Source organism: Pempheris klunzingeri, chromosome 17 (genome assembly GCF_042242105.1).
Source record: "Pempheris klunzingeri isolate RE-2024b chromosome 17, fPemKlu1.hap1, whole genome shotgun sequence".
NCBI classification, from domain to species: domain Eukaryota; kingdom Metazoa; phylum Chordata; class Actinopteri; order Acropomatiformes; family Pempheridae; genus Pempheris; species Pempheris klunzingeri.
Window position 1 is genome coordinate 7355993 of NC_092028.1, and position 25418 is coordinate 7381410.

Genomic DNA, 25418 nt, shown 5'->3' on the forward strand with positions numbered 1-25418 from the left:
GAGAGAGAGAGGACAGATGGTTTGAACCAGAGAGAAGAAACAATCAGAAAGATGGGGTGGAGGAGAAGGGGGAGGCCGAGCAGGAGGAGGGGCAGGGTCTTCTTAAAGAGACAGGACTCACTTACCCCTTCACCTACATAAGGCCCCCATGTATCTCCTCTTTCCCCTCTCCTCCACTGTCTCCTCTATGTTGTCATTTCTATGAATTTTTTTCACCCTCTTATTTTAGCTCTGTGATAATGAGCCTTTTGTCCTCACATTTCTCTTTCATTAAGTTAGACTATCTGCTCTTTTTCTTCGTGGCTTCCACTGCTTACATCGACTTGCAGCTCTCATCTTACTTTAATCTAAAAAAACAAAAAAAAACAAGTGTAAATCTAAACTTTTTATTGGCTTTTACTCAGTTGACCCCGATTCACTACCATTTGTCATCCATTGGCATCTATCCATCATTGATTAAAAGGGTACTCCAGCCATTAACAGAAGCCATTACACAACTATTTTGGCTGAGTAGAGCTCCACGAAGAAACTAATCTTTGTATGGAAAACTGGTGGAGTGGCCCTTTAACTTGAAAGACCATTTCTATGCATTCTATAAATCAAGGCCAAGTTAGTAAGTAAACTTTTAGAACACAAAAACTAATTTCTCTCTTTTGTATACAAGCATCACACTCCTCTCTCTTTCTTCTGACACTGAATGTTGCTTAGCTGGATATGTAGCAGCAAAACATACATTTGTCTATAGAAAAATGCATTTGAGATTTCATTAGATGATTAGATTGATCCCCGCAAGGGAAACTAGTTTTAGTGACAAATAAAAGATATACAAATTAGGCAGCTCACAGCAGACAATGAGGACACATTACTATTATTATTATTATTACTATTATTTTGTATTCCTAATTTTTATATTGTCCTTCAAAATCTAAACTTTTTACTTAAGAACAGTGCTAAGAACTAAATGCTAACTTGTGATAAAAGCCAATATTATTAGGTCTGCAGTTAATAATTAGGTTGATTATCGATTAATCTTTTGTCAATAAATTATTATTCAATCAGCAGATTTTATTTGATCAACAGTCTAATATCCCAAAATATTCACATTACTATGATATGTGACAAAGAAAATAAAATCTACACACAGGGTGAAGACATCCACACCATTTGACTAACTCAGCAACTGCTGCATTACACTTTCATCCACACTTTGATGTGCTTCTGCTCAGGACAAGGACAGTGGATTTGGTCCCATATTTCCTGCAGAGTGTTTGTGTTCAGAGGGGATCTATGTCCAGTACGGGCAGACGGAATGACTACAGTAAACCAGAAATCCAAATTAAGACTGACTTTAAAATATCCAGAGCTATTCTTTAAGTTGATTACACCACTTCTCTGTACACAAACTGGCCAGTTAACAGAGGAAAACCAAAGATCTTCTATTGAAGCAGATAACAGTCCACCCTGACCCGTTCACTGAAGCTCACGACTGAGGCAATTGATGGGTTTAATGCAAATACAGGACAAAAAAAAAAAAAAAAAAACACAAAATACATTTGCTGACCACAGACATGCCACTAGGCAAACATGTAGAGCAGCAGCACGCAGTCTAATCAGATTACAACTCAGATATCTCTGAAACAGTTTGTCCAAGACGCTTTAGAAATGCAGTTCAGCTGACGTCAAATTTAAAACACATGCATCCATGTTGCAGCCACTTTCACTGACTCCCTTCATCTGGCTTGTCTGCCTTCCTCTCTTTCGTTCTATCACTTGCTCTCGGCTCTCTCGCAAAAAGGCTGGAATGGTGCAGAGAACATGGCAACATGCCAAGGGAGTGAGAGTGAGAGAGAGAGAGAAAGGGAGGGAAAATGAGAGAGAGAGAAAAATGAACATACTGTACCAGCGAGAGGGATAGAAGGAAACAGGAGAGAGAATGAAAGTATGTGTGAGCGAGAGAGGGGGGAGAGAGCATGCGTGTGGGCGATTAAGGCAGGGAGGGAGGACCTATGGGCTCCTCGTCTCCACGCCAAGTGACCGCCTCCCTGGCTGCTCACAGGTCCTGCTGCTAGTCGATTGGTCGCACCCCCCTTGCTCCCTCCGCCCACTGTCCCCTCCTCCTTCTCGCCAGCCATGAGGAGAGGAAGACAAACTATGGCGTGCTGCTTCTTCTCCGAGCCCCTCTCTCTCTCTCCCTCTCTCTCTCTCTCCTCCTCTCTGCTGCTGTGAGAAAGCACCAGCTTACACACACACACACACACACACAGGTCTCACATGCATGATACATTTTGAGTGCATTTAAAGTTGCTTCACACTCTGCATATCGCACAAAGGGAAATAATGGAACAGAGCTGCAGAATGGAACAGAAAACGACAGTCTTGGAAAGAAAAAAATATTTTAAAATAAAAACTGGTGTGTGAGAGAAATCTAACAGCTGAGAAGTAAAAACATGGAGTGGCCAGTTCAGAGGACAGAAACTGGAAAGAGGAATGTCAACAAGCATGAGAAATTAAAATATATGCATATAGACATAGACATATATAGAGCACTTCCTTTAAGTGAATACATAAATCAGATGTGAACTCAAATTAGACTAAAAATCGCTTGCTAAGAAATTTCAAGAAACGCTGCCTCCACAGACAGTGATGTGTGAGAGTCGAGACTCTCCACTATGTTGCAGTATGCACAGTCAAAATGTGTGGACAACATAACGTATAACAGAGCTGACTTCAATGACATACAATGAGGTTACGAAACCACGCAGACGGCCCCTATAGACAATTCTGCACATCATCTGGGAGTTATATTTATATTATCAATCTCGAAGCTGTTTCAAATAACCGCGGGCGTACTGTGGTTCAAACCCTTCAAGGCTGTTGAGGTGCGACTCATATGCTTCAGTCAGGATTTCATCCGTTTCTACTGGATTCTGTGACTTTTTAACCCTGGTTTAAGTATTCACTCTGCTGAAGCGTCCTTGAGCAACACACTGAATCCCACCAGCTGCAGGGGTGCAGTGGACTATGACCTTCCTGCTTCAAACAACACAGCATCACACAGGAAGACTGAATGAGAGTTGGTGCATATTAACAAGAGAGGAAGGAGGCTCAATAAAAAAATAAGAAATTTAACAAAATAGCATGGCAGTGCACTAGCAGTGTTATTATGATAGCTTTGTTGCGTGAGTGTATAAAAAAAAAAAGACGCTGATTGTAATGTGCACACAAATTGCCCAACACTTTCACACAAGGAAGGACACTTCCATTATGGTACAATAAATGGTTATTTAAAGGCAATGCTTCATGACAATTAGAGTAACTCTGCATTTGCATGGTCGTATACAAATTCCACATTTTCTAAAGCACAGGAAAGCTACTACATGAGTCTGTATATGCAAGACAAATATCTTTCACATTTATGCTGGACGTGGGCAGGGACTCCACCAAAAGGAGTTCACTGTGTTTAATTCCACTGCTAGTTATAATCCACACATGCATGTTTAGCTGGTGACAAAATATACAACATAATCGAAAGAGTCTATTTGTTTCAAATAAGAGATGTGTTACAGAGCAGTAACGGTGGGAGAGATCTGATCAGATCGGAGCTACACGTGGCAGATGTGTTTTTCTTTAAAACCTACAGTTTGTGTAGATACTGTGAGGAGGGCCAGGTGAATGTAAGGCTGGTTTTAAGTGATAAAAATGAGAAACTCCCTGACAACAATCTCAAAAGCCTTTTCTGAGCAAGAATGATAAATGGAGGATCTTGAGTGAAAACAGTGTACTTTATTGGATGTGGGTGACAACAAACGGGCGGGCAGTCACTGATAGAATGGTGTCATGCCATCTTGAATCTGCATTCAAATGATCTCACCGGAAGCCGTTTACCCCAACCCTAACCCATCTTCCCCTCACTGTCTAAAGCAAGCTCAGATCTCATCAAAGCTGGCCAAGAAGCCCTTAAATACAGGGGAACTATGGCCACATTTCCAGGCATATAATGTTAGAATCAAATTCCAAAATAAGCACATTTTGAAGTGGACCTCCCAAGGTATTTCTGTCATGAAATACTGGGCAGTGGGCACTAGAAATCTGTTAGATTAATTAGAAAATCTGTGATGAAGACTCACAAGCATCATTGCTTCATTTTAAAAGCACAAGGGCTCCTCTACCCTGCTTAACCCAGTGGTGGGTTATTCACAGTTTTTTTGAACTGCAGGAGTATTTCAGAGATTTAGTAATTTCAACAGATTCCAATGTACATAAGACTTACTGGGGAATCAACAATAAACAATGATGCGCAGAGTATCAAAGATTGGTTGGCAGGACAACTGGGATGCTCATCTGCCCTCCGTGCTTCAGTTTGTTTTTATCAAACTACGCTGATTATAAATAAGGCAAAAGAATGAAACTCACGAAGGATCCTCGGACAGTGAAGCGTGTCGATATGTTGACATGCCTGCATTTTAATGCTTCACTTCCACACAACATAAAGCTCCAGACGGGCAACAAACACGCTGGGTTTCAGTTTTCACACTGCTGTTTCCACGGAACGTGAAAAATTTATTCGGATTAAAGTTAAGTATAAAATCATCTCTAAAATTATATATGTATATGCGTATATATATATAAATATAAAACAGAAAGAACTGTGAGTGGACTGAGATGATCTCAACATTTTGTCTACATGAATGTGACAAAATCCATCAGATTAACTGGCTGGAAGTGGTGGAGGAAGGACAGAAGGAATGACTCACAAAACCAAGTGGTGTTGCTTCGGTTTGTGATGAACTTTGACTGATTGATCGGTGGATGAATTGGGAGGTGGGAGGCTGCTTCAGAGAAAAATAACCGGCATTTTATCCTTACATTATGAGGGTATATATGAAACAAGGCGGGATGAGGAGAACAGGATCAGATTCTGTCTTCTGAATTCACACACACACACGCAGAGTGACAAGAAACTGCTGTATGCAGAGTGACATTCAGCAGACTTAAGGAGTGCTTGGCAATACATACTCAGGCACTTTAGATTTCCTTTTTTTATCTGAGCGTACTGGAAATCCAACTAGAACACATTAAGCTTAACACAAGATAACTGGCTGCATTAAGCAACTACAGATGCAGTTAGTTCTGTTTTGAGTTGAAAAAATATCAAATCCAGCAGACAAGTTGCTCTTTTTTTTTTTTTTTCAAGGATTTTACATGTTTATTTCTAAACTTGCTGAAAATAGCACATTTATTTGAATGAAGCCAGAGGTACAATAAGCCATTACTACACACATGGTTAGTGGAGGTCTGAGCCTCTGCACCAGAAGGTGGAGTTGAGGAACACATGCCACACATAACAAGATGAGTTCTTGCTGAGCTAAAAGTTCTAGCTATCAAACTGGGGGGTGGGTGGTTTGCAAATGAGCCTGGTGCTGCTTTACAGCAAGAATAGCAGAAAGGGAGACGGTGTCTTCATTCTCTGAACCAAACATGGAGACACAAAGAGATGGCTCTTCTCTGGCGGCATGGATGAGGAGGGGGGCGTAGACCATACACTTTTCGCACGGTTCAAAAATATTCTCCTATCAATCATGTTCAAAAATCAAGCCACAAAATAATTAACTTGGTGCCAATCACACCATTACACAACAGAGTACAAATGCTGTGTTGTAATTCTGTGTTCAGAACACGTCGTCGTTTCTGCTTTCTGGACATGTAAAACTTCATCACTAGTACTTAGATATGCTCCCATCAAATGTGCAGCCCAGTTTTTTGTCACAGTGAAAGGTTACTATTTCAAAGGAATAACCAGTGTGTGTTTAATTTCATGCAAAAATATTTCATGTTTTAGAAGTTATATGGGCTTTGAATGAACCGATATACATTCATTTTGTTTGCCAAAAACGTACAGCATGTTATCCTACAGGGCGATCCTACTTTGACTCCATTATGAATCTCCACTCCAACAGAATACAAATAGATCTATCTGCGGTGCAAACTGTGACGCCAATACCGATCACTGATACACATCATAGAGCATTTATTCATCTTATATAGTGGAGTCCTGAAACATTTCAAAACCAGGCTTATAAACAATTCTCAGAGTTGGGAGAATTCCAGAAAACTGGAATTAGCAGCTTCAAGCATTGGGGGGGGGTGGATTTCTTCCTAAGTTCCAGTGAATTTATTTATCTTAGCATCACAACCAGTTCTCCGATGTGGAAATAATATCAACAACTGGTACACTTTAACATGGACAACAAAATAACACGTTGTTAACCAAGTTATCACCGTATCTGGAGTCTTACTGCGGACATCAAGCACAAGCAGGGTGGGGTCAAGAATTTGCAATGTACTTTAAGCTAAATTATGAATTTAGATTTTTAGCACAGACTGCCAGCTACATAGAAAAAAATTTATCTGATGCCACATATGATGTCAAAACATCTAAACACTGATGTAAATTCCTGTGCACAGTGTGTCCCTCCTTAGCAGCATACAGCTAAGGTTGAAGGGGGAAGTTTCTAAATCTAAAAAAGCAAACATCATTTGAGTAGTTTTGGTTGATAGATCATAAATTAGGTCTAATTGGACGGGATTCTACAGAAAACTGTGCAAATTAAATAATATCTATTTCAAGAAATGTAATATTAGACCCGAAAGGGTATACGCCTCATTCCTCTTTTTTTCTAATCAAATTATTTTAATTAACCATTATTTACCATGAATGTTTGCCGTCTTGCCTTTATAATGTAAAATAAAATTATGTGACTCACCAACTCTTTACGAGAGGTTAAGTAACTTATTTTAGAGAGATATTTGTTGAAATTTTCACAACAGCAACTAATAAATCAATGGGTTGATATTTTAAAAAAGAGAAAAACGTGGTATCAGAGGCAGTCACAGGCCTGTAATAAGACCATCCAATCATATAAATCAGCCCAAATGCAGTCATGCCTGTCTACCTGGACACCAGCCTACCTGTGTGCACTCTACTGGCCCACGAGTGGAGTCTTCCATAAGGCTAAGCAGACATATTGCTAAAGCTACTCAGCTAATCACAGCTGAATGGCAGAGGAAGTTCAGCCAAAACTTGAGGGAGGCTAAGCAACAGATTGTTGTGAGTTACCAGAGTGAGAGACGGCTGCGGCTCTCAAGTTTGTGAACCACGACAGACTGTCGATTAGTGGGCCAACAGCACAAAGCCCACACTCTGACCGCGGGGGCAGCGGCTGTGTGCTGAAGGTAGCGTTAGGTTTGTGGGGCTATTCTGTCTGCTGGTTTTTGTGTGATTGGGACGTTCAGAGTTGTTTATTTATTAGGTTGAAATGCTGAGGCAGGCTGTAGGTCTGCTGTTGTCTACAGAATGAACGGGAGACCCGGCCGCAGAGCAGCGCCCAGTCTTCTCATCACTTTTGTGGACTAACCATGGGGGGGGTTGGGATTTTTTAGTTGGATACTTTCTAGCTGCCCTAGCTGGTTTCTCCAGTGTGATATATTTATTTAATTTAATTTATTTTTTATTATATTTATATTATATTATATTTATAAATTGAATATACCCTTCAAATGGACAATGTGTGGGTCTCCTCCTGGTTCAGTGATTGTTGGTCAGTTACTGCTGTAGCAGTGACACGACTCACTCACTACAGGCATTCTATACATTTTTCTCCCTGCTGAGGGGGGGCTTGCCGCTTTGGAGCAACCCCTCCCCACTCCCACCACACACACACACACACACACACTTGAGCCTCCCACCCTGCACCCCTCCCAACTCTTCCCTCTCTTGCTGACCTCAACCTGACACACATTTCAGTCAACTTCATGATGAATATGAGGCTGTATCTGAAATTCAAAACCTCTCCACCTCCACCTTCCAGCAGTCACTTTAAGTACGGACAGCCAGACACACACAGCTCAGCCTGCATGGCTGCAGTATGGTCAGGGGTCAGGGGCAGCCATGGGCGGCGCCCCCTGCAGCCTGGAAGGGGTTCAGCACAAATACGTATAGGATAGAAAGAAGGAATTGAACCTAAGAACTTCCCGTTACAGGACGGCCCCCTCCCCCCCTCACATAAAGGGTCTGTCCCCTCTGAATACCCGCCCTTCCTACACAAACACACACCTCCATTGAGGTTCCATGGCAGAAAAAAAACTGCATCTGAGCAACTTCATGGCGCTTTACCATAGCTATGGCCTACAGCAGGCGTCTTTAACCTGACACGTTATGGCGGACACAGGCCGCCTCCACGGCAGCAGCTACCCACCTTCTGACTCACCTAACCACTTTGAGAATTTAACGACACTTAAGTCAGACTACAAGACGAAAAGATGAACATTATACGAAACAGGAGCAGCTCGGTATGAAGTTTGTGGCGAATTATTTAGCTCACTTAGTTTTGGTTTTTTTACCTAAAAGCACACGTCGTCAAAAATAGAATTAAAAGACAGAAGCCGAGTGTTCGCTCACACTAACGTCCATTAACCAACTCGCCACTTTAGTTGTTCAGCACCTGGGATATCTACAGAATAATGGAGGAACTGTACGGTACCTTAAACGCCACGCAGATGCGTTTAAATGCTGTTGCCGAGCAGATGTTTGATATCAATATTTAAACAGGATCATTTGAGACAGAATTTAGATAATTGGGCTCTCGCTGGCTGACAATATGAACGGGCCGGCCATTTTAAGATGGTGCTTCCTACAGTTGGTTTCTGTGATATGAATCCGCTCCTGTTGCATTATTATTATCATTACTATTAGTAGTAGTATCTTACAGTGAAACGCTTGGACAGATGAAGTAGAGGGCGAGCCGGGCGCCGGGGAGACCCGGAACTACACACAGAGAGGGGGGGGGGAGAGAAACAGCAGCCTGTACGACTCTACTGCTTCATTCACAGCTTCGCCATTTTGCCCTCACCGCCTGACGTGAGTGACTCTTCTCTGCGTGGACTCACCACGTGTTGTGGAGCCACGTAAGGCCCCCAGTTCGCCCACGGTGGCCCCCTTCTCACAAATCACCTTTATCATTGTGGCTCTTCAAGGTTATCACAGGGGTGTGGGGACGCAAACACAGCGCCAATGGAATAATTTACCGACCCGCTGGGAGATTATAAGAAATTACAGCTTGCTGCCATGTTGGTTCCCTGTGCATGGCGAGTGACCCGTCTCTGCAGAGTGGCAATAACTGAGAATGTGGGCAACTGTGTTTATGTGCCCAGACCTCACTGCTGGCCGTTCAGCCATGTTACAACACTTCACATGATTCCCTCTCCAGGCGAAAGGCGGGCGCCCAAAAATCACATCTACGCCAAATGTTTGGCCACATTTGCGTAAAATCACAAGAATACTGATTACGCAAAATGTTACAATTTATTTTAAGCCAAAAATCAATCAATAGGGCGAACTTTACGTCCACAGGAGCTTTTGATCATGGGATACACACTCACGCACATGTGTGGCCAAATGGCGGAACATTGAGGAGTTCCCTGCCTACCTCGTATCTGTGCCAAAGGTTATAGGCATGAATGATAGTCTATAGGCGAATTCCATAATACTGTTTAAAGCAGGTCAAGTCTGGGCCTCAGCACAGAGCAGCTGATCTACACTGGAGCCCAGTGTAGCATTTGGACCGTGGACAGTCTCAGCTCCACGAAATTAAAGTGTGTTTTTTTTTTTTGTGCATTACATTCACACCACTATCCTATTTTAATTCCACAGCTGGCTCCAGAAACAAAAAAGAGCACAACATAGTAATAAATTAATTACAATTTCTATCCATTTCACACACAAAAAAATCAAAATACACAGCTGTGTTTTTACAAGAAATAAAATGAGATTTCACTGAAAATTAAAGTTGAAATTAATCAACATTTTAAAAGAAAAATAGGACTCCATCAAAAAGGCATGGACGTCCATGTTTACATTTTAGCTGGGGATATTTTACAAAGACAAAAAATACAAATATCAGCCAATATTTTCTGTGAATCCCTCATGAAGAAATGTTGCCATTTTTTTAATGATTTGCAGCTAGAAATTAACGTAATTCAAACATTCACACTGTGGACCAGTTTAGCCGAAATCTACGTGCTTGAAAATCACTTATAAAACCCACTAAAATCAAAAATGTATATGAAATGTGAAAGTCAAACTCAGAGTACAGACAGTTGCCATTTTCTGACGATTAAACAACCACACGACACACACTTTCCCCAAATGCATAGTTCTCAGTGTAATACAAAATCCTGTTAAATAACCAGGCTGAAGGACGTGTTTCATGTAAAGAAAATTAGCTCTTAACACTTCACTCGACCAGGAATCAGGATTTTCAAAAGAAAGAAACCCCAAACTCCATCCTACAGCAGCACGGCAGGCAGGCAAGCTAGCTAAGGCTGTCACAGTCCTGTTTCACAGCAATGGCCGACAAAGTTGAGGCTCCACAGTCACACAAACAGCAATAAAAAAAAAAAAGAAGCACAGCCAAACTAATTCCTGCTTCAACGGACACAACATTCATACGGGGTTCAACGCGGACCCGTTCCAAAGCACCACTTAATGCGAATTAAGCAGAGAAATGGTTACATTCATCCATAAGTAAATGAAAGAGAGGCCTAGCCAAGGTGATGCAACACATGAGAGGGTTCTGACAGGAAGGAGAGAGGTGAGCAAAGGCTCAGTACTGTTTAGTACCTTTGCTTCTTGGGGACGGAGTGCTCCACCTCAATACGTTTCCCTTGAAGTTCCACTTTACCTGGGAAAAAAATAGAAATAAAACCGGGGGTTGAGAACACACTGTGGCTACATGCTAACTGTTTACTAGCTATCGTAGGCCTATGGAGGGGGCACAGGGCACATAGCTAAAGTGAAGGAACCCTTCCAGCTAACTTTTTTTTTTCTTTTAAAACCTGCTGCTTGTCAAGGAGCTGACAAAGAAACCAGAAGTGGCTGAAAAGAAGGTGAGAGGCCGACATGTTCAAAAGGGCCCAAAACATGACTTTAGAGCCACGGAACAAGTGAATTGTGTAGGCACGTCACTTGTGCCCCATAATGAGCTACTTGAAGCCTCACTGATGCAGTATGACAGCCATAGGGATACTGTTGTTTCTCTCCGACTACTGGCGTTCCTTCCAACATATTTAGAGTGAGCACGGTGTGTGTGGAGGGCTGTCTTGGTAGTTTGGGCTGTTTCGATGAGGTTTCGTGTAGGAGAAGCTGGGGAGCTGACAGGCATGGCGACCTTGCCTCCTCACGTTAATATATGTAGGAAACCATGAGAACTGAGCTACAAAGCGACGGGAGGTGAATCAAGCTTTGACAATAATGCTGCTGCTAGTCGACAATTTTGGATTGGCGGCGGTGTGAGGCCTGTTTTGGTTATACACAGGGTAAGATATTTTTCTATCTTTGTCATAGTGGACTGTCGGCTTAAAGGGGGAGGGGAGCCAACAAGGCTTCATACTATATCACAGGAGAATACTCAGTGATAGGGGTGCAAGACATCAAAATGCCGCTCACATGCACGCATTAGCCTAAAAAACGCAGGGCACGATAATCACGGGATTATAGAGGGATAATTTCTTAAATAGCTGTGAAGTAGTGCTTTACGTTCGCCACGGGCTCTGGCTTTACGGTATAGCTTTACGTTCACACTACTTGTGTCCCTCCCCCCTTCCAAAAGTTGAATGGCTCTCCTGGGCGTGTAGCCCCCCACACACAGTCAAGCTAGCATGGGCTAAATAATTGTTTGGATGTATTTTTATCGGGCATGTTCATCTAGAAGCCTGGGGGTGGACGGACAGTGGAAACTGGGGCACGCCGCCGAAGGTGGGCATGCAGCCGCGGCTCTACACCGGCGTCTACCGCTTCCCTGTTCGAATGAATGAAACTAAAGGTGGAAGGGGGTCTTTGGTGGCCAGCAGTCCACCTTAACTTACCAGAAAACGTCTCGATAGCCTTCATGGCCCACTGATCGTCCGGACAATCCACAAATGCATAGCCGGTTTTCATTAGAAACTGTCCAGAGTATGGGATCTTGTGGTCGTCAAAGGTTTTTCCTAAGTCCTCGGCAGTCACGCTGTCGCTTAGATTCCCAATGTACAGCTTGTGCATGGTGGAAACTGGTTTTCCAAGTCCAAAAACGAAAAAAAAACAAAGCCCGGAGTAACTAAAATAAAAGCCAGCAAAAAAGTTTCTCTCCTGAATTTGCTAATAGCGCAACAAGATATTGTCACACTTTCCACAGTGAATGAAAGTAGAAATCACGCTAGAATACCAAAATATCTAAAGGAAAAAAAAGCAGGATCTTAAAAAGAATACAGATCCAAACTAGCGTTAATTATCGGCGGCAAACTAAAATAAAAAATGCGATTTAAAAAGTGTGAAAACAGATGGAAATGGAGCTGTAAATCCAGTAGAATAAGTGGAGCAGGAGAAGAAATGAAATCCCTTGACTTGCAGCCGGCCCCGGCAGACGAATAAAGCAGCAGCCTATAGCCTCTCTATCGCACTGTGGAGGAGGTGGGTTGTACTGGGTGGATTTGGTGATGGGTCTGTGGTGGAAGAGTGGGAAAAACTATGGCGGGATCTGGTCGGGAAAATGTTTTCCTCTCTCTCCGCCTCTCTCTCTAGTTTTCTACCCTTCCCTCTTTCAGTGATCCGCCTGCTGCCGGCAGAGGGGTGACGCCGCCCCTCCGCCGACTCCGATTCACGTTTTTTTTTCCTTTTTTTGTTTGCAAAGAGGAAACCACGTGGTCTATTTGGAGTAGGTTAGAGAGAGGAGGAAAGGGAGGGGGCACCCCCTCATCCTAGGGTATTCACCAGATGAGCGCGCGTGTGCGTGTGTGTATGTATGTGCGCGCATGGACACACAAGCCGAGACCCCTAATTCCGTACTGTACCGTACTGTTCCGGTGCAGTTTGTGCGCTGCACCGGAGCCTTTATGCAACACGATGTGGCCACACATGCGCTCCTGCTGGTGCGGGCAAAGATTAGGCTGCACACAGACAGGACTTCCTTCACGACACAGTAATGAAGGCTTTAAGATAAGACTGAACAACAACTGGTCCTACCGCCTACCCCACCTCACCCCACCCCACCCCGTCCCGTAGCTGGAGGCCGAGGTGGAGAAAACCGTTCCCATTTAAATCACAAGGCACCGCCTGCTAATTCTATAGCCTAGCACCCCACCCCTCTGCTGTCCCCACCCTCTGGGTGAATATCATGCGTGGTAAAGAAGTTAGTCGTCATAATGTTACATAAATGACCTATGGTGAACCTCGCTGTTTGGAGCGCGGGAACAAAGGTTTCAGGGGGCCCCCTTTGCCCCAGGGGCCGCGAGGCTGCTGCTACCAGAGCCCCTCCACCACCAGAAGCCCTCCACCTACTCTGAGTCCCTGTTGGCCACAGCCAAGAGCCTCCACTGGAACAGTGTGTGTGTGATATGGCGGCGAAGCGGAGCTGTAGCACAGAGGGCGGGAGGCGGTTAGCTGCTCTGCTGTTTAAGGCGCTTTGTGAAATAGTTGCTCCGTAAGGTCATGGTTTCCAACCAGCCGTACCCAGAGTTTAAATACAACTTCAGCGTGCCCCCTCCCCTCCATCTGGACGGGCTGATGGCGGGTGTTTCATCCGTTTTATCACTTTCCTGTGAGTGGGGCGCACAGGAAGTGACAATATGGCGCAGTCGCCGGGCTACGGCACTATACACACTGCGCACCCCTCAGCGTGGATGGTGGCTTCTCAAAATGGAGGCAGTGACTGATACACGGGCCTGCCTCTCCCCACACACACACACAGACACACTCCGGCCGTGGTTCACAGTGGCTGCTGTGTGCGCCTATCTCACGCTTCTTCTGTTTTGGTGTAAATTTGGACAAGTGTGGAATTTGGTTGAAAGGGGTTCTTTCCGCGGGGCGTGTGACCTTTCAGACTTTGTAGCCACACTGAACACGCCCGGAGGTAACGTGGCACTCTGGTGCGCTCGCTTTGTTAGAAAATGGCTCCCGCGATCAAAATGGATCCAAATCCCCCAACTGCTCCTGCAGGAACCGCTGCTGTATCCATATAAACAGGACATTGAGCAGAGGAGCTGGAGTCTGGGCTAATGTGCAGACTGTAAGACATCTACTGGTGTGTACAGATTGTACATTAGACCAAATCATGTCAAAAAGGTCATTTTCAAATTACTTAGCAAGTATTTTTTGTGTACTGACTTAAGTACTCCTTTGTTTTTTTGGTGTTGTAACTTAAATATTATGTGTGTTGTCCCATATATTAGTTATGATGTGAGTGAAGCCTGTTTGGGCCACAGTAGAATGAAATCAACAAAACATGTTATAATGGGAAATGAAAGTATTCTACTTATCATAGCCAGTATTAAAACCTTAAGCATGACACACTGTAGTCGCAGGATTGTCCTCATGAGCTGACAGCCTGCAGGCCAGTGTGGAATAGATGAATATGGAGACGGAGGAGGATGGTGCTCACAGGAAGAGGCTCCCTGTTGTGTTGTCTTACTGCTAACACTTTAATACAGTAAAGTTACAACCTCTGTTCAGAGCACCATGACATTTGCTTCTCTGTCCACTGCTCTAAAGCTGCTACACATTCAGTTTAGCCACCCACCCCCTCCCACAGAGAGACACACACACACACACACACACACACACACACCTTCCACCCTCCACCCCAGCTCCCTTAAAGAACATATTAGTCAAGTGTCTCCCCATTTGTCCTTGTCCTGAGATGGCTTCAACCCCTCTTCTCTTTCTCTGTCTTTACACACACACACACACACACACACACACACACACACACACACACACACACACATACATACACACGCCCACTGGTGAGGTCACATGCTAGTTTTTCAGGGTCAAATAAATACATGGGATGAACCGTATTTTGAGGCCTAACAGGAGCATTGTGAGTGACCTTTCTTGTGTGTTGACAAAGACAAAGACAAAGATTGCATCAGTTTTATTCCACTTAAACTGGAATTAAGCCTGTGAAACAAAAGGGATTTCTGTAGATGGCTGTTTAATGTAAGGTGCGGACATATTCTTTGTGTTTTTACAGCATAGCATGCTCTACATTTGTTCACGTGTTGTTTGCATTGCTTTGCATTGGTGCCCCACAACCTTTGTATATATAATTCTGTTTTTTCTTCAGTCCACAGTCTGTGAACCCAAATGAATCGCTTCCTCCTGAAGAGTTTCAAAGTTTCCCTCCTCCCTCACTTCTCCTCCCCCTCCTCTGTCAGTACCTGCTAATTCCTCCCTTATTTTCCCCCCACCCCCCCATTAACAGTACTAAAGCCTACCTGCTGTCTTTTCTTATTCCTTCTTTTTTGTTGTATATAAATGAATAAATCTGGCATCTCTAAAATACCAAACTTTAGAGGTAAGAAATGCAAGTAAATACCACAGGTCAATATTGATCATATGTGGGAGTGAAGGAAGTATTCAGATCTTTTACTGAAGTATCAAATTCTATACTGCAAATGAAATACTTATACACTCTAAGTAAAGCTTTGAATTTAAGATGTTCCAATAATATGTAAGGTCTTATTGGCAAAATGTATTTAAATGATCAGAAGCAATAGGGCTGGTGATGCAGACCCGTGTGCACGTACTGATGCATTTATGTAAGTAATAAATTAAGTAGTATTTAAATGTTGTTGAGTTGAAGAGAATGCCTTGAGCATTGTCATAAATGATTAACCTAGAATCTGTTCTCTAAATAGTCGATTTTACAACACATCAGAAAACAGTGAAAAGGGCCATTAGAGTTAGCAAGAGACCAAAGTCTTCAAATGGCTTATTATGTCCAAAACCAAAGATATTCAACATATCATAATGCTTTTTGCTAAAAATGGACTCGACCAGTCAATCAGTCATCAAAATAGCTGGCTATTAATTCTCTGATAAACCTCTTATCACTTTAACTCATTTATTATTTTATATACCGTTGGCTGGTTTAATCTACAACAGTGCATCATAGATCATAGTTGTTTTGAATGGAAAACCTCCATCTGTAACATAACTAATGTCATCAAATGAATGCAGTGAGTAATAATATAATTAATTAATATAATAAATATAGACCGTAGTAGAGAATGGCTTACAATGACTAGACTTGAGTAAAGTAAAAGTACCTTTAATCTTGAAGCACAGGACTTGAGTACATTTACTTCGTTACATCAATTCTATCTTCGCACACATCAGAGGAAGACAAATCAGGAAATCACCACTTTTTTTGTGTGCTTGTGCACTTCCTACAGTGCCATCAATCAAATCATAAGACTTTGTCAGCAGTCTTCCCTTTTGTGTGTGTGTGTGTGTGTGTGTGTGTGTGTTTTGGGGGAGGGGTGGATAGGCCAAAGCCTGTGGAGAAACAGGGTGAATTGGGCGGGAACGTAGAAGGAGGAGACAATCTGCCACGGGAAATGCAAATGAGTTAATGTTTATCTTTCTTTCTTTTTTGCCTTCTTTTGTCCCCTGTTCTCATTAATCAAATGACTGTGTTGCATCACATGATATATTCCTAAGATTACACTGTTGTCTCTGTGAAATGTTTTAATGATGATGCAATAATGCTTTTCTATGACTGATCACCTTCATTCCAACCGTCTTCTGTGCCAGCCATCAGAATGGCTTCAACACAAATAGTGACTCTCGAAGAGTTAGTCTGAAAGAGACAAAAAAACAAGGTGAGACACTGACCACCATGTTTCCATCTAATTAGTTCTGTACACACTCTATTTCCCCTCCACATGCCTGTAAAACACACCTGGAAACGGTCTGAATATCTCTGTTTGCTGGTGGTCTTTTCCCATCCTGACTGTATTCTGATTGATTGGATGTTCATTTCACTCTCTCTCACACACACACACACACACACACACACACACATACACGGTGTAAGCTCAAAAGCCATTCAAAGCATTCCAGTTCTGCGTACTTTTAATTGAAAAGATTAGAGGAATGTGAGTACTGAGAACAGTCACATACGCCCCTGAAGATTTTAACATTTACATATAGATTAAGGTTTAAAGTAGAAGTCTGAGCTCCATTGTTGTCCAAAAACTATTACCACCACTAAAACACACCAGTGAGCTTCAGCGTCGCACTGTGCGAGATGTTCCATACCGTGAGCACACTGTCCAAATTCTCACCAGAACACCGAGTGTGGATTACTGCGCTGCTGAAAATAGTCCACATCAAATGCACTATTTTGTATGATAGAAACAACAGTGGTGAGCTGTTGTAGGAAATAGCTGAGTCCTGTTGGGAGAGGGAGCAGCCAAGTCATCATTTTGTCCAAAACAAACACTGTTTATAGTGGTGAGGTGTAAGAGGGTCTTATGACCAAGAGATTCTCAGGAAAGGATTTCTAGGTCAAAGTGTGACCTGTGTGTGAAGCTGGAAAAGTGGAGGAAAAAGCCTTGACCATCACTTACAAACTGCACAATGGCGGTTCTGAGAGGCTCAAAGGACCTCTACATGCAAAGAGTACCTTAATGCTTTAATTACAAGAGACAAATCTCAATTCAGATGGCATTCCTGGGCACAGCGTTCCTGTTCCAGAGTCTGCAGGTAGACGGACATGTCGTGCAACTTCAATGCCTTTCTGCAGAAACAAACAGACGAAGAGGAACACTCCTCATTAGATGGCCGGCGCTGTAACGACGAGGCTGCTGAGGCAGGAAAAAGTCACGTATAGTCAGAAAGAAAAGCCCTTGTTCAAAACCAAATAATGAGATCCTGACATTGTTTGTCCACAACTAAACGACAATATTTGACAATAGATTTTCATTTTCTATACATACAGCTGACCATCAAATGCACTACAGAGGCTCATAGTTCAGCAAACTGCACAGATCTGCTTCTGTCCTGCATTTCTGTTACTTGATAAAAACAGGTTACTTAACAAATTCTTGCATGATTTCAGACACGTGTGTAAACCCCGTGTTCATGGTCCACATCTGCATTGAACGCGAATTAAGCTGATTACAGGTTATCGTTCCATTTAAACATCCAGACTCAACACTTTCATTTATTTGCTGCTTCAAAGCGCCCATGTCTTCCGCTCTCTTCTCTCCAAAGATCCTCCTCCTCACGCCGTGTCAGATGTTAAAAGAGAACAACTTTGCATGTCAATCATGTGTGAAGGCTCTTCCTGTCTCCTGCTCAGAATGTGTGGATTGCATGTATTCAAACGCTTTCCATGCATTTTGCTGCAATAAACCGGATATCTGCTGCTGGACTAATGAGATCCAGCATCAGTGTGCAGACACACATTGTTAGTGCCTGTATGTTATTCCTGTCCACTTTCTCTTTTCTCCCTATTATTTCTTCAGCCTGGCGTCCCTCTCTAATGTGATCTAGGACAGACGCTATTTGCTGGCAGTTGCTTGTAATGTTTACAGTGTATAAAATAAAGCTGTTAAACCTGTTGTCCAACTGAAAATGTTAATGTACGCACCGTATTTACTACATCATTTCTTTGTGAGCGTGTGTACATAATGGGTGAGTAAGTGTCAGGTGCACACGCTTATTAGGATAAGTCAAAAACAGTTGTGACAGATGACTTCCTTGAAGTGAAAGCTGCCCACATGTGAACAGAAATCAGTGAAAAGAGCAAAAGGAGCCAGTTTCACTGCACGTGTGTCCTCACCACCTGCCAACTCCCACAAACATCTAATAAATGCACATGTTCTCTTCTACTGTACAGTTTAGACACAAATGTTGTTGACAAACCTCATTCATCAAAAACCTCGTTAATAGCAAATGACTATTTTCTCTACTATAGTCTCTTCTCAGCCTACTTCTTTAGTAAATTTACCTCAGGATCTGTCTAGCAGCTGTTCTGGAGCTTTCGATCATATCGTGTGATCTTCATCGGCAGCCTTTTAATCGGTCAAAACGAGTCAGAACAAGTGTTTCCAGCGTCTGCAGGGGGCGAGCTAACCTTAGTAATGTGTTGATCTACATGGAGAGGGAACAATAAGAATACAGAATATGAAATCTGAAACAGAAACGCGTCGACCTCTCTGTCTCACCGTCTTTCTTTACAGACGATAGAAATCAAACAAACTGCTTCATCGGTGAACGGGCAGAAAAGTGGAAGAGGGGAGGAACAATGCTTTCTAATAGGATACCGTTATTCTGTGATGCACCGTTAAAGCTGAAATAAAGTGTGACACTTTCAAAAAGCTTTTCATTTTCGTTTATCTTCATCATTTCATTACTTTGTTTTATTACTCCAGTCAAAAATAAGGAAAATGACAACCACTCAAAGTTACCACTGGAGTTATGAGGAGTAAGATCTCAACGGACCTGAGGGATGATTTCACCTTAAAGTGCGTTGAAAACGAAATGTGTAAGAAAATTATTTCCTTCAGCTTGAAGCTTATTAATATAGAGACTGGCTGAAGGAGTGTCGTTAATCTACTTTTCATATTGGCTTAGTATTGTTGCTGTATTTATGGCTGCTCCTCATTCTGATACACTGGGAATGAAACTGGAATAAAACCATTCAAATCATTACATTGATGTAAAACAAAGAAAAAGAGCAGAGTAACAGAAAGAACAAGATGTCCGTGCACTGACAGAGACATATGTGACACACTGGAAAAGTGAAAGAAAAGCTGATGTTTCTGAGGAGCAGCATTAACTTACAAGCTCTGTAGTAATGTGTCATAAATGAACCATTTTCTGTATTTAAAGCATGTTTTCTTGTGTCATGGGACTGTTTCACACTCATGATACGACTTAAGAAGCCTGAATTTATTATCAGAAACCTTTCCGCGCTGCCTCTTTTAAAATAAACAGCAGAAATTCATTTGTTAGTCGTCGTTTCTGTTAAAATATCTGTTTTGAATCTCTCTAAATACACTGGTTACTGCGTTCCTGAAGCACTCCAGACATGTTTTAAGATATAAAAATACTCTGAATAATAATCTATGTTTGTATTCTTTATTTAAAATGACTAAAATTATGCCCACTCTTTTTCCTTAATTGAAAAATCCAGAAGTTATGGCATGTAAATATTGTTCATTTAAAGAGTTTGGCTGCTGGACACACAGCAGAGTCCATTCTCAGTGTCACCTGGAGGTCTCACCTGACTTTAATACTTCACCACGATGGGCTTCAATCCTAAATCCTGCAGCTGTTTCAAGATGAGCACAGAGAGGAGCTGTACATCCGTCCCTCTGCACAGTGACGCTCTAACACCACAGGGAGGCATCGAAAAACAGTGCTTTTCTCTTTTTCATACAGGAAAAAAATAGATTTTGACTGGAGGAGGAATTCAATATTGTAATGTAAAGCTGCTGAGCAGAGGGCGACTGAGATTTTTCTTTTAAGTCCACAGGATGGAGCTGAGAAGAGACCACATCCTCCAGACCGAGGTGCCCTGCTCAGAGGAAAGCTGGGCCTGAAGCAGAGAGTCGCTTATTCATCTTTCACTTACATTTATTCAAGTTAACAAATGGGATGTTTTTCTTCTGTTGTCGTTATTCAGATATGACAAGCGTTGAATGGACGGCTAGTAAACTGTCTAAAGTGTTTTAAATGTAGCATATTTATACTGTATGTGTATGTTTATATTAATTATCTATCTATCTATCTATCTGTCTATCTTCTTCTTCTGTTCTTTCTGGTTTCTGCCGTCAGCTTTTGCCAAACCACAGTTCCAGGCTCAAAATTAGCATAAATGCTTGAAAAATACAAAAACTACAAATTCAAAATCCTGCTAATGAAGAAGTTTCGATAATCTGGAGTTCGACTAATACATGTCAGGAATGTGAGCAGACACCGGCTCAGTAGGAGCTCAGTCTTTGGTTGAAACAGCCACAATGATTGTGTGTGTTTTCCCAAAGCTGGTACTCCACAGACCCTGGTTTCCTCTGAGATGTTAAATTGTTTCTGTAGCCTCCAAACAGAATCCAGATTGTTCTTTGTTTGGAATATCCAAAACACCAGCTCTGCTGCTCCAAACGCAGGGTTTGAGGCCTAAATTGTTTTAATCCTCAGCAATTTGCCTTAAACTCTAACTGTAAATTTCCCCCAAAACATATGAAATATATTAAGCTGAACTGTGTAGAAATGATTAAACGGTCATGTTAAATATTTCCGGAGAGAAACTGTGCAGAATGAGTTTTCAAACTTTGCTACTTTAAAGAATTATTCTGAACGCTGGAAACATGTGAGTTTATGGGCATTAAGCAGCTCGTTCTGGCAAGTTTCAAACCGTTTTAATTCAGCCACGCAGCTAAAATGTTAACAAGATCTCGCTATCAAATATAAAATGAATGTAGGCCACACTTCCTGTGCCGACATCATGGAAACAGGATGTGACTGAAAGTGGAACAACTTCACTACAAAGCTTTTAGTGAACAACTGTTTCTGATGCATTTCTCTTTAAATCGTGAGCTTCATTTATATATCTATGGGATCTGGTTACAGAAGACCACCATGAAGGACCAATATGTCTCCAAACCAGCGGTGATAGCTGGGTGAGGTACTACTGATCGCTTTGGCACGTTCATCTCTAACAATGTCTGTATTTTATAAGATGGTATATTTGAGTATTTGTCAGATTAACCTAGCTGAGTAAAAAGTAAATATATATATATATATATATATCTAAACAGGAGTGGAACATGAGTATAAAGTGGCTTAAAATGGTCACATCTAAGTACACTTAACCTGTCCTTTACATGAGTAAATATAAAATGGAGTAAATGCACTTAAGTTACTTTCCATCACTGGATAAAATGTGTAGGTTATTTTTTTTTTAAATATATTTGACCAATCCAGCTCATTTTCTGTCAGTCTGAGCACTGAAGTCTCATCACATCCTTAAAAACGTGTGCGTCAGCGTAACATTTCACAACTACACATTTTCATATTCAGAATAGTGGAAGGATCAAACTGTGGTAAATTCAAACTGGTGATCAGGTGAGTTTTCACGGGAAAATCCATGTTTTGTTAGAAATGATGTGAAATATTTCCCCGTTAGAGCGGAGCTGGCTTTTGGTAACGCAGGCAAACAGAAAGTGTCTTCGTGTGGAGTTTAAGGCCTTTTTCATTACAGCCAAACAGGGTTTGGAAGAGAACAGTGATAGAGAAAGGAAGCAAAATTCACAAAGGAAATACAAAACAAGAACTCTCTTAGTCAAACCAGAAGTTCCAGTTTAGTGGGCTCTCCTGTCCCATGTGGAAACTGTCAAAACTAACTTGAAAATCTAATTAAATTCAGGAGTAAATGTGACTTTTTCAAAGAGGACATTTTATTAGTGTTCCCTGCAAACATTCAGCATATAAACTGCAACAATACAGCATGAAGCATAAACAGACAGGAGAGAGTTCACATGAGCCAGCAGGGGAAGAACACTTGATTATTAGAATGTGAAAACAGCTACATGGGATTTAATAAAGAAAAGAAAAAGCCTTGATCACTAGAAGCCAGCTGCAGGAGACCGAGCCACAAGCCCACACTCTGACACTGAACAAGCATTTTAATGACATTTAATAAATTGTTTCGTTTCAGTCAAATATAAAATGTGTGAGAGGAGACCTGCTCACAAACTCCCTGACGTGTTTCAGGTTATATTTCTAATGTGCCCCCCCCCCCCCCCCAGACACACACACACATCTTGGACCCAGTTCATGAAAGAAATGAGGATCTGCAGTCCGGATCCGGGTCTTGGCTCATCTCATCAGCCGCATCAAACAGGAAACATTATTTCTGGGACCTGAACCATGTGTGAATCGGACTCACCGGCCACGAGCTCGATCAAAATAATAAGTCCAACATCCCTCATGTGGCGGACGGAGACAGGACTGGGGCACAGCACTCAGCACTCAGCACACAAAATGGAGAGAGAGGGGGAGGGGGGAGGGGGGGGGGTGTCAGAGTGGAAGGGGGGGGGGGGGGGGGGGGGGGAATGAGGGAGGGGGGAGGTTCCCTGTCAGAGGAAAAAACAAAAGACAAACCCTGTGATGACAGCATGTATCTAGTGTCCCTTCACATTATGGAAAATTATTTTTTTTAAAAAGAAAAAAAAGTTGTAAAGAAAACAACAGAAGAAGATTTTTTTAAACTAAAAACATGTTCTAAGGTTGGAAATGTGTTTTTATTTATGTTTGAGGGATTATTTTTAATACGTCCTGGTTCTAAAGAATCGAGGACTAACACTCGATCTCAACAAAAACAAGACAAGAAAATAGATCTAAAATAATAAAACCCAGCTCCATCCTAACCAAGCAGCAGCACCCCCCCTCCCTCACACTGACATCCGAGCAGATGAGACTTCCTGCCGGTGCTTCAAATCCTCACCGAACTGGATAAAAGCCTCTTTTTTAAAAACACGTTAGTTTCCATGAATACTTGCAGTTACTCTGTATTAGTCCGTCTGGTGTTAAATGTGTTGGTTGTGACGCTTAAAGCAGCAGAAGCTCTTCAGGCTGGACCTGCTCCTCCAGTCCGGCCCACCACCGCCCCCAAGCGGCAGGGACGGGCCACTACACCGGGCCTGTGAGGGGGAGGCCGGGGCCTTCAGCCGGGAGGCCCCGGCGGGGCGCGGAAACTATTCGGCCGTAACTAATTATGAGCTTTTAGTTTGAAGCAAATGTCTTGAAAATTTTTTTATTTATTTATTTTTATTTATTCATATATAATAAATATCAAATCCTCCTCTGACACTTCGTTAGGAAACAGCTGTCACCGTCCGTCCCGTCCCTCCTGTTCATGATCTAAATCCTCTGAATCTCTTTCACCTAAACATCATTTTGGCTCCGAAATAATTCACTTATTCACAAATCCGTGGACCTCACCGGGGCTCCATGAGGACGGAGCGCTTGTTCCTGATTGGACCAAAAGAGCGTCTCGGCCCCCCCACCCCGACCACACAGCTATTACTAATTAACCGGGGCAGCGTGGAGCCGATCGGCCGTCACCCATCACCTCCCCCATGCCTCTCGGCCTGTGAGTCCGCGGGGGTGAGCCGCCGGGGCTGGACCCGCGGAGGCCCTGGAACGCCCAAACCGAGCCGGGCCATCGAAAAGGCGAATGATTTTTTATCAATAACCGGCATCGATACGGAGCCCGAGCTGCGTCCGTCGGCACGTCCAGATAAATTCACTGCGATTCGCACCCGCGGTTCGCGCGGGGGGAGCGTTTTACGGGCTTTAATCAGCCCCGTAAAGGCGCGCGGGTCCGATCATTCATCTCTTCAGGAGTTGAGTTACAATGCGCGTCCCCGACACGTGCACTTAGTGTGACGGAACTTATCGATAGTGGGGGGGCAGAACGGACCTGCTGGCTTCAGGCTGACAGACAGGGAACGAAAACTAAATCATCTCTGGTCAGAGTAACAAGTGGAATTAGAATGATCCTCTGCGTTTAACTCTTTGATTCAAAGTCAGTCCTGCTTCTGATCCTGACAGCTCTTCATTTAGATTATTAGAATGAATAAATATGAAGCATTTAGATCGTGACAGAACTGTAATGGATGCACCTTTAAGGCTTTCCACACCACAATAAAACAGGAAAGGAAACATCCAAACACACACCTCCACACCTCCACACCTCACCCTGACAGCCACAGACAGATCTGAGGTCAGCAGCTCCGCATGTGCCTGCAGGCTGCTTTACAGCAACCTGAGGAAGAGACAGGACAACAACCTCAGGTTTGGTAGAAGCCGCGTGGCTGCGAGAAGCTTCAGAGGAGAGCAGAGTGAAGCTTTTGGCCATCAGAGCTAAAAAAACAAGAGTTTGGATCTTCATCCAGCAGAGAATCCGTCTGTTCAGCCACTGAATACTGACCTGGAGCAGCTTTTACAAGGAGGACATCTGAGGCGGAAACATTCACACCCACATATCATAGAAGAACTGAGGGTTCATTTAGCTGCACAGGGTGTGTGTGTGTGTGTGTGTGTGTGTGTGTGTGTGTGTGTGTGTGTCCTGATGATTGGATGTGCTCTGAAAGCTCAAGCATTATTTGGCTGAAAGGTTAATACTCTCATCGTTTGGCTGCATTTACAGATTCCAAGAGCAACTTTTGAAATGCCAGAAAGACTCAGACTCCTCAGTGGTGTGGAGTCCGAGCAGTTTGCCCCCTGGTGGAGGTTGTTCTTCACTGCTGGGGAGCACAGTCACACCCACTGTGGCCACAGCTGGAAGTGTCAGTGAAGGTCTGCTTACCTGCTTCATCTTTACCCTCTGATGTAGTTAGTTAGTTCTGTAGAAGTGTAGGAGCTTAAACTTATTATTCTGAGCACAGACGAGTTAATCTGAAGATGCAGATGAGATATGTTCATGCATCTTCTTATTTAAACATTGACGCATTGCCAGGTACCAGTGATCTTCTGCGTTCTACATAAGAAAAGTAGCACTGATGGTGATAATAATAAAACATTTTAT

At 42.8% G+C, this 25418-nt stretch overlaps 1 protein-coding gene across 1 annotated transcript in view; it reads right to left on the minus strand.

The window, feature by feature from the left end:
* Window positions 1-12097, minus strand: part of igf2bp1 (insulin-like growth factor 2 mRNA binding protein 1) — a 44998-nt gene extending 32901 nt beyond the window's left edge. The window contains exons 1-2 of the mRNA XM_070848000.1: window positions 11923-12097; window positions 10679-10739 (exon numbers count right to left, since the gene is read on the minus strand). Of these exons, the coding sequence (XP_070704101.1) occupies window positions 10679-10739; window positions 11923-12097 (236 nt within the window). The remainder of the gene's footprint in view (window positions 1-10678; window positions 10740-11922) is intronic.
* Window positions 12098-25418: the final 13321 nt, after the last annotated feature.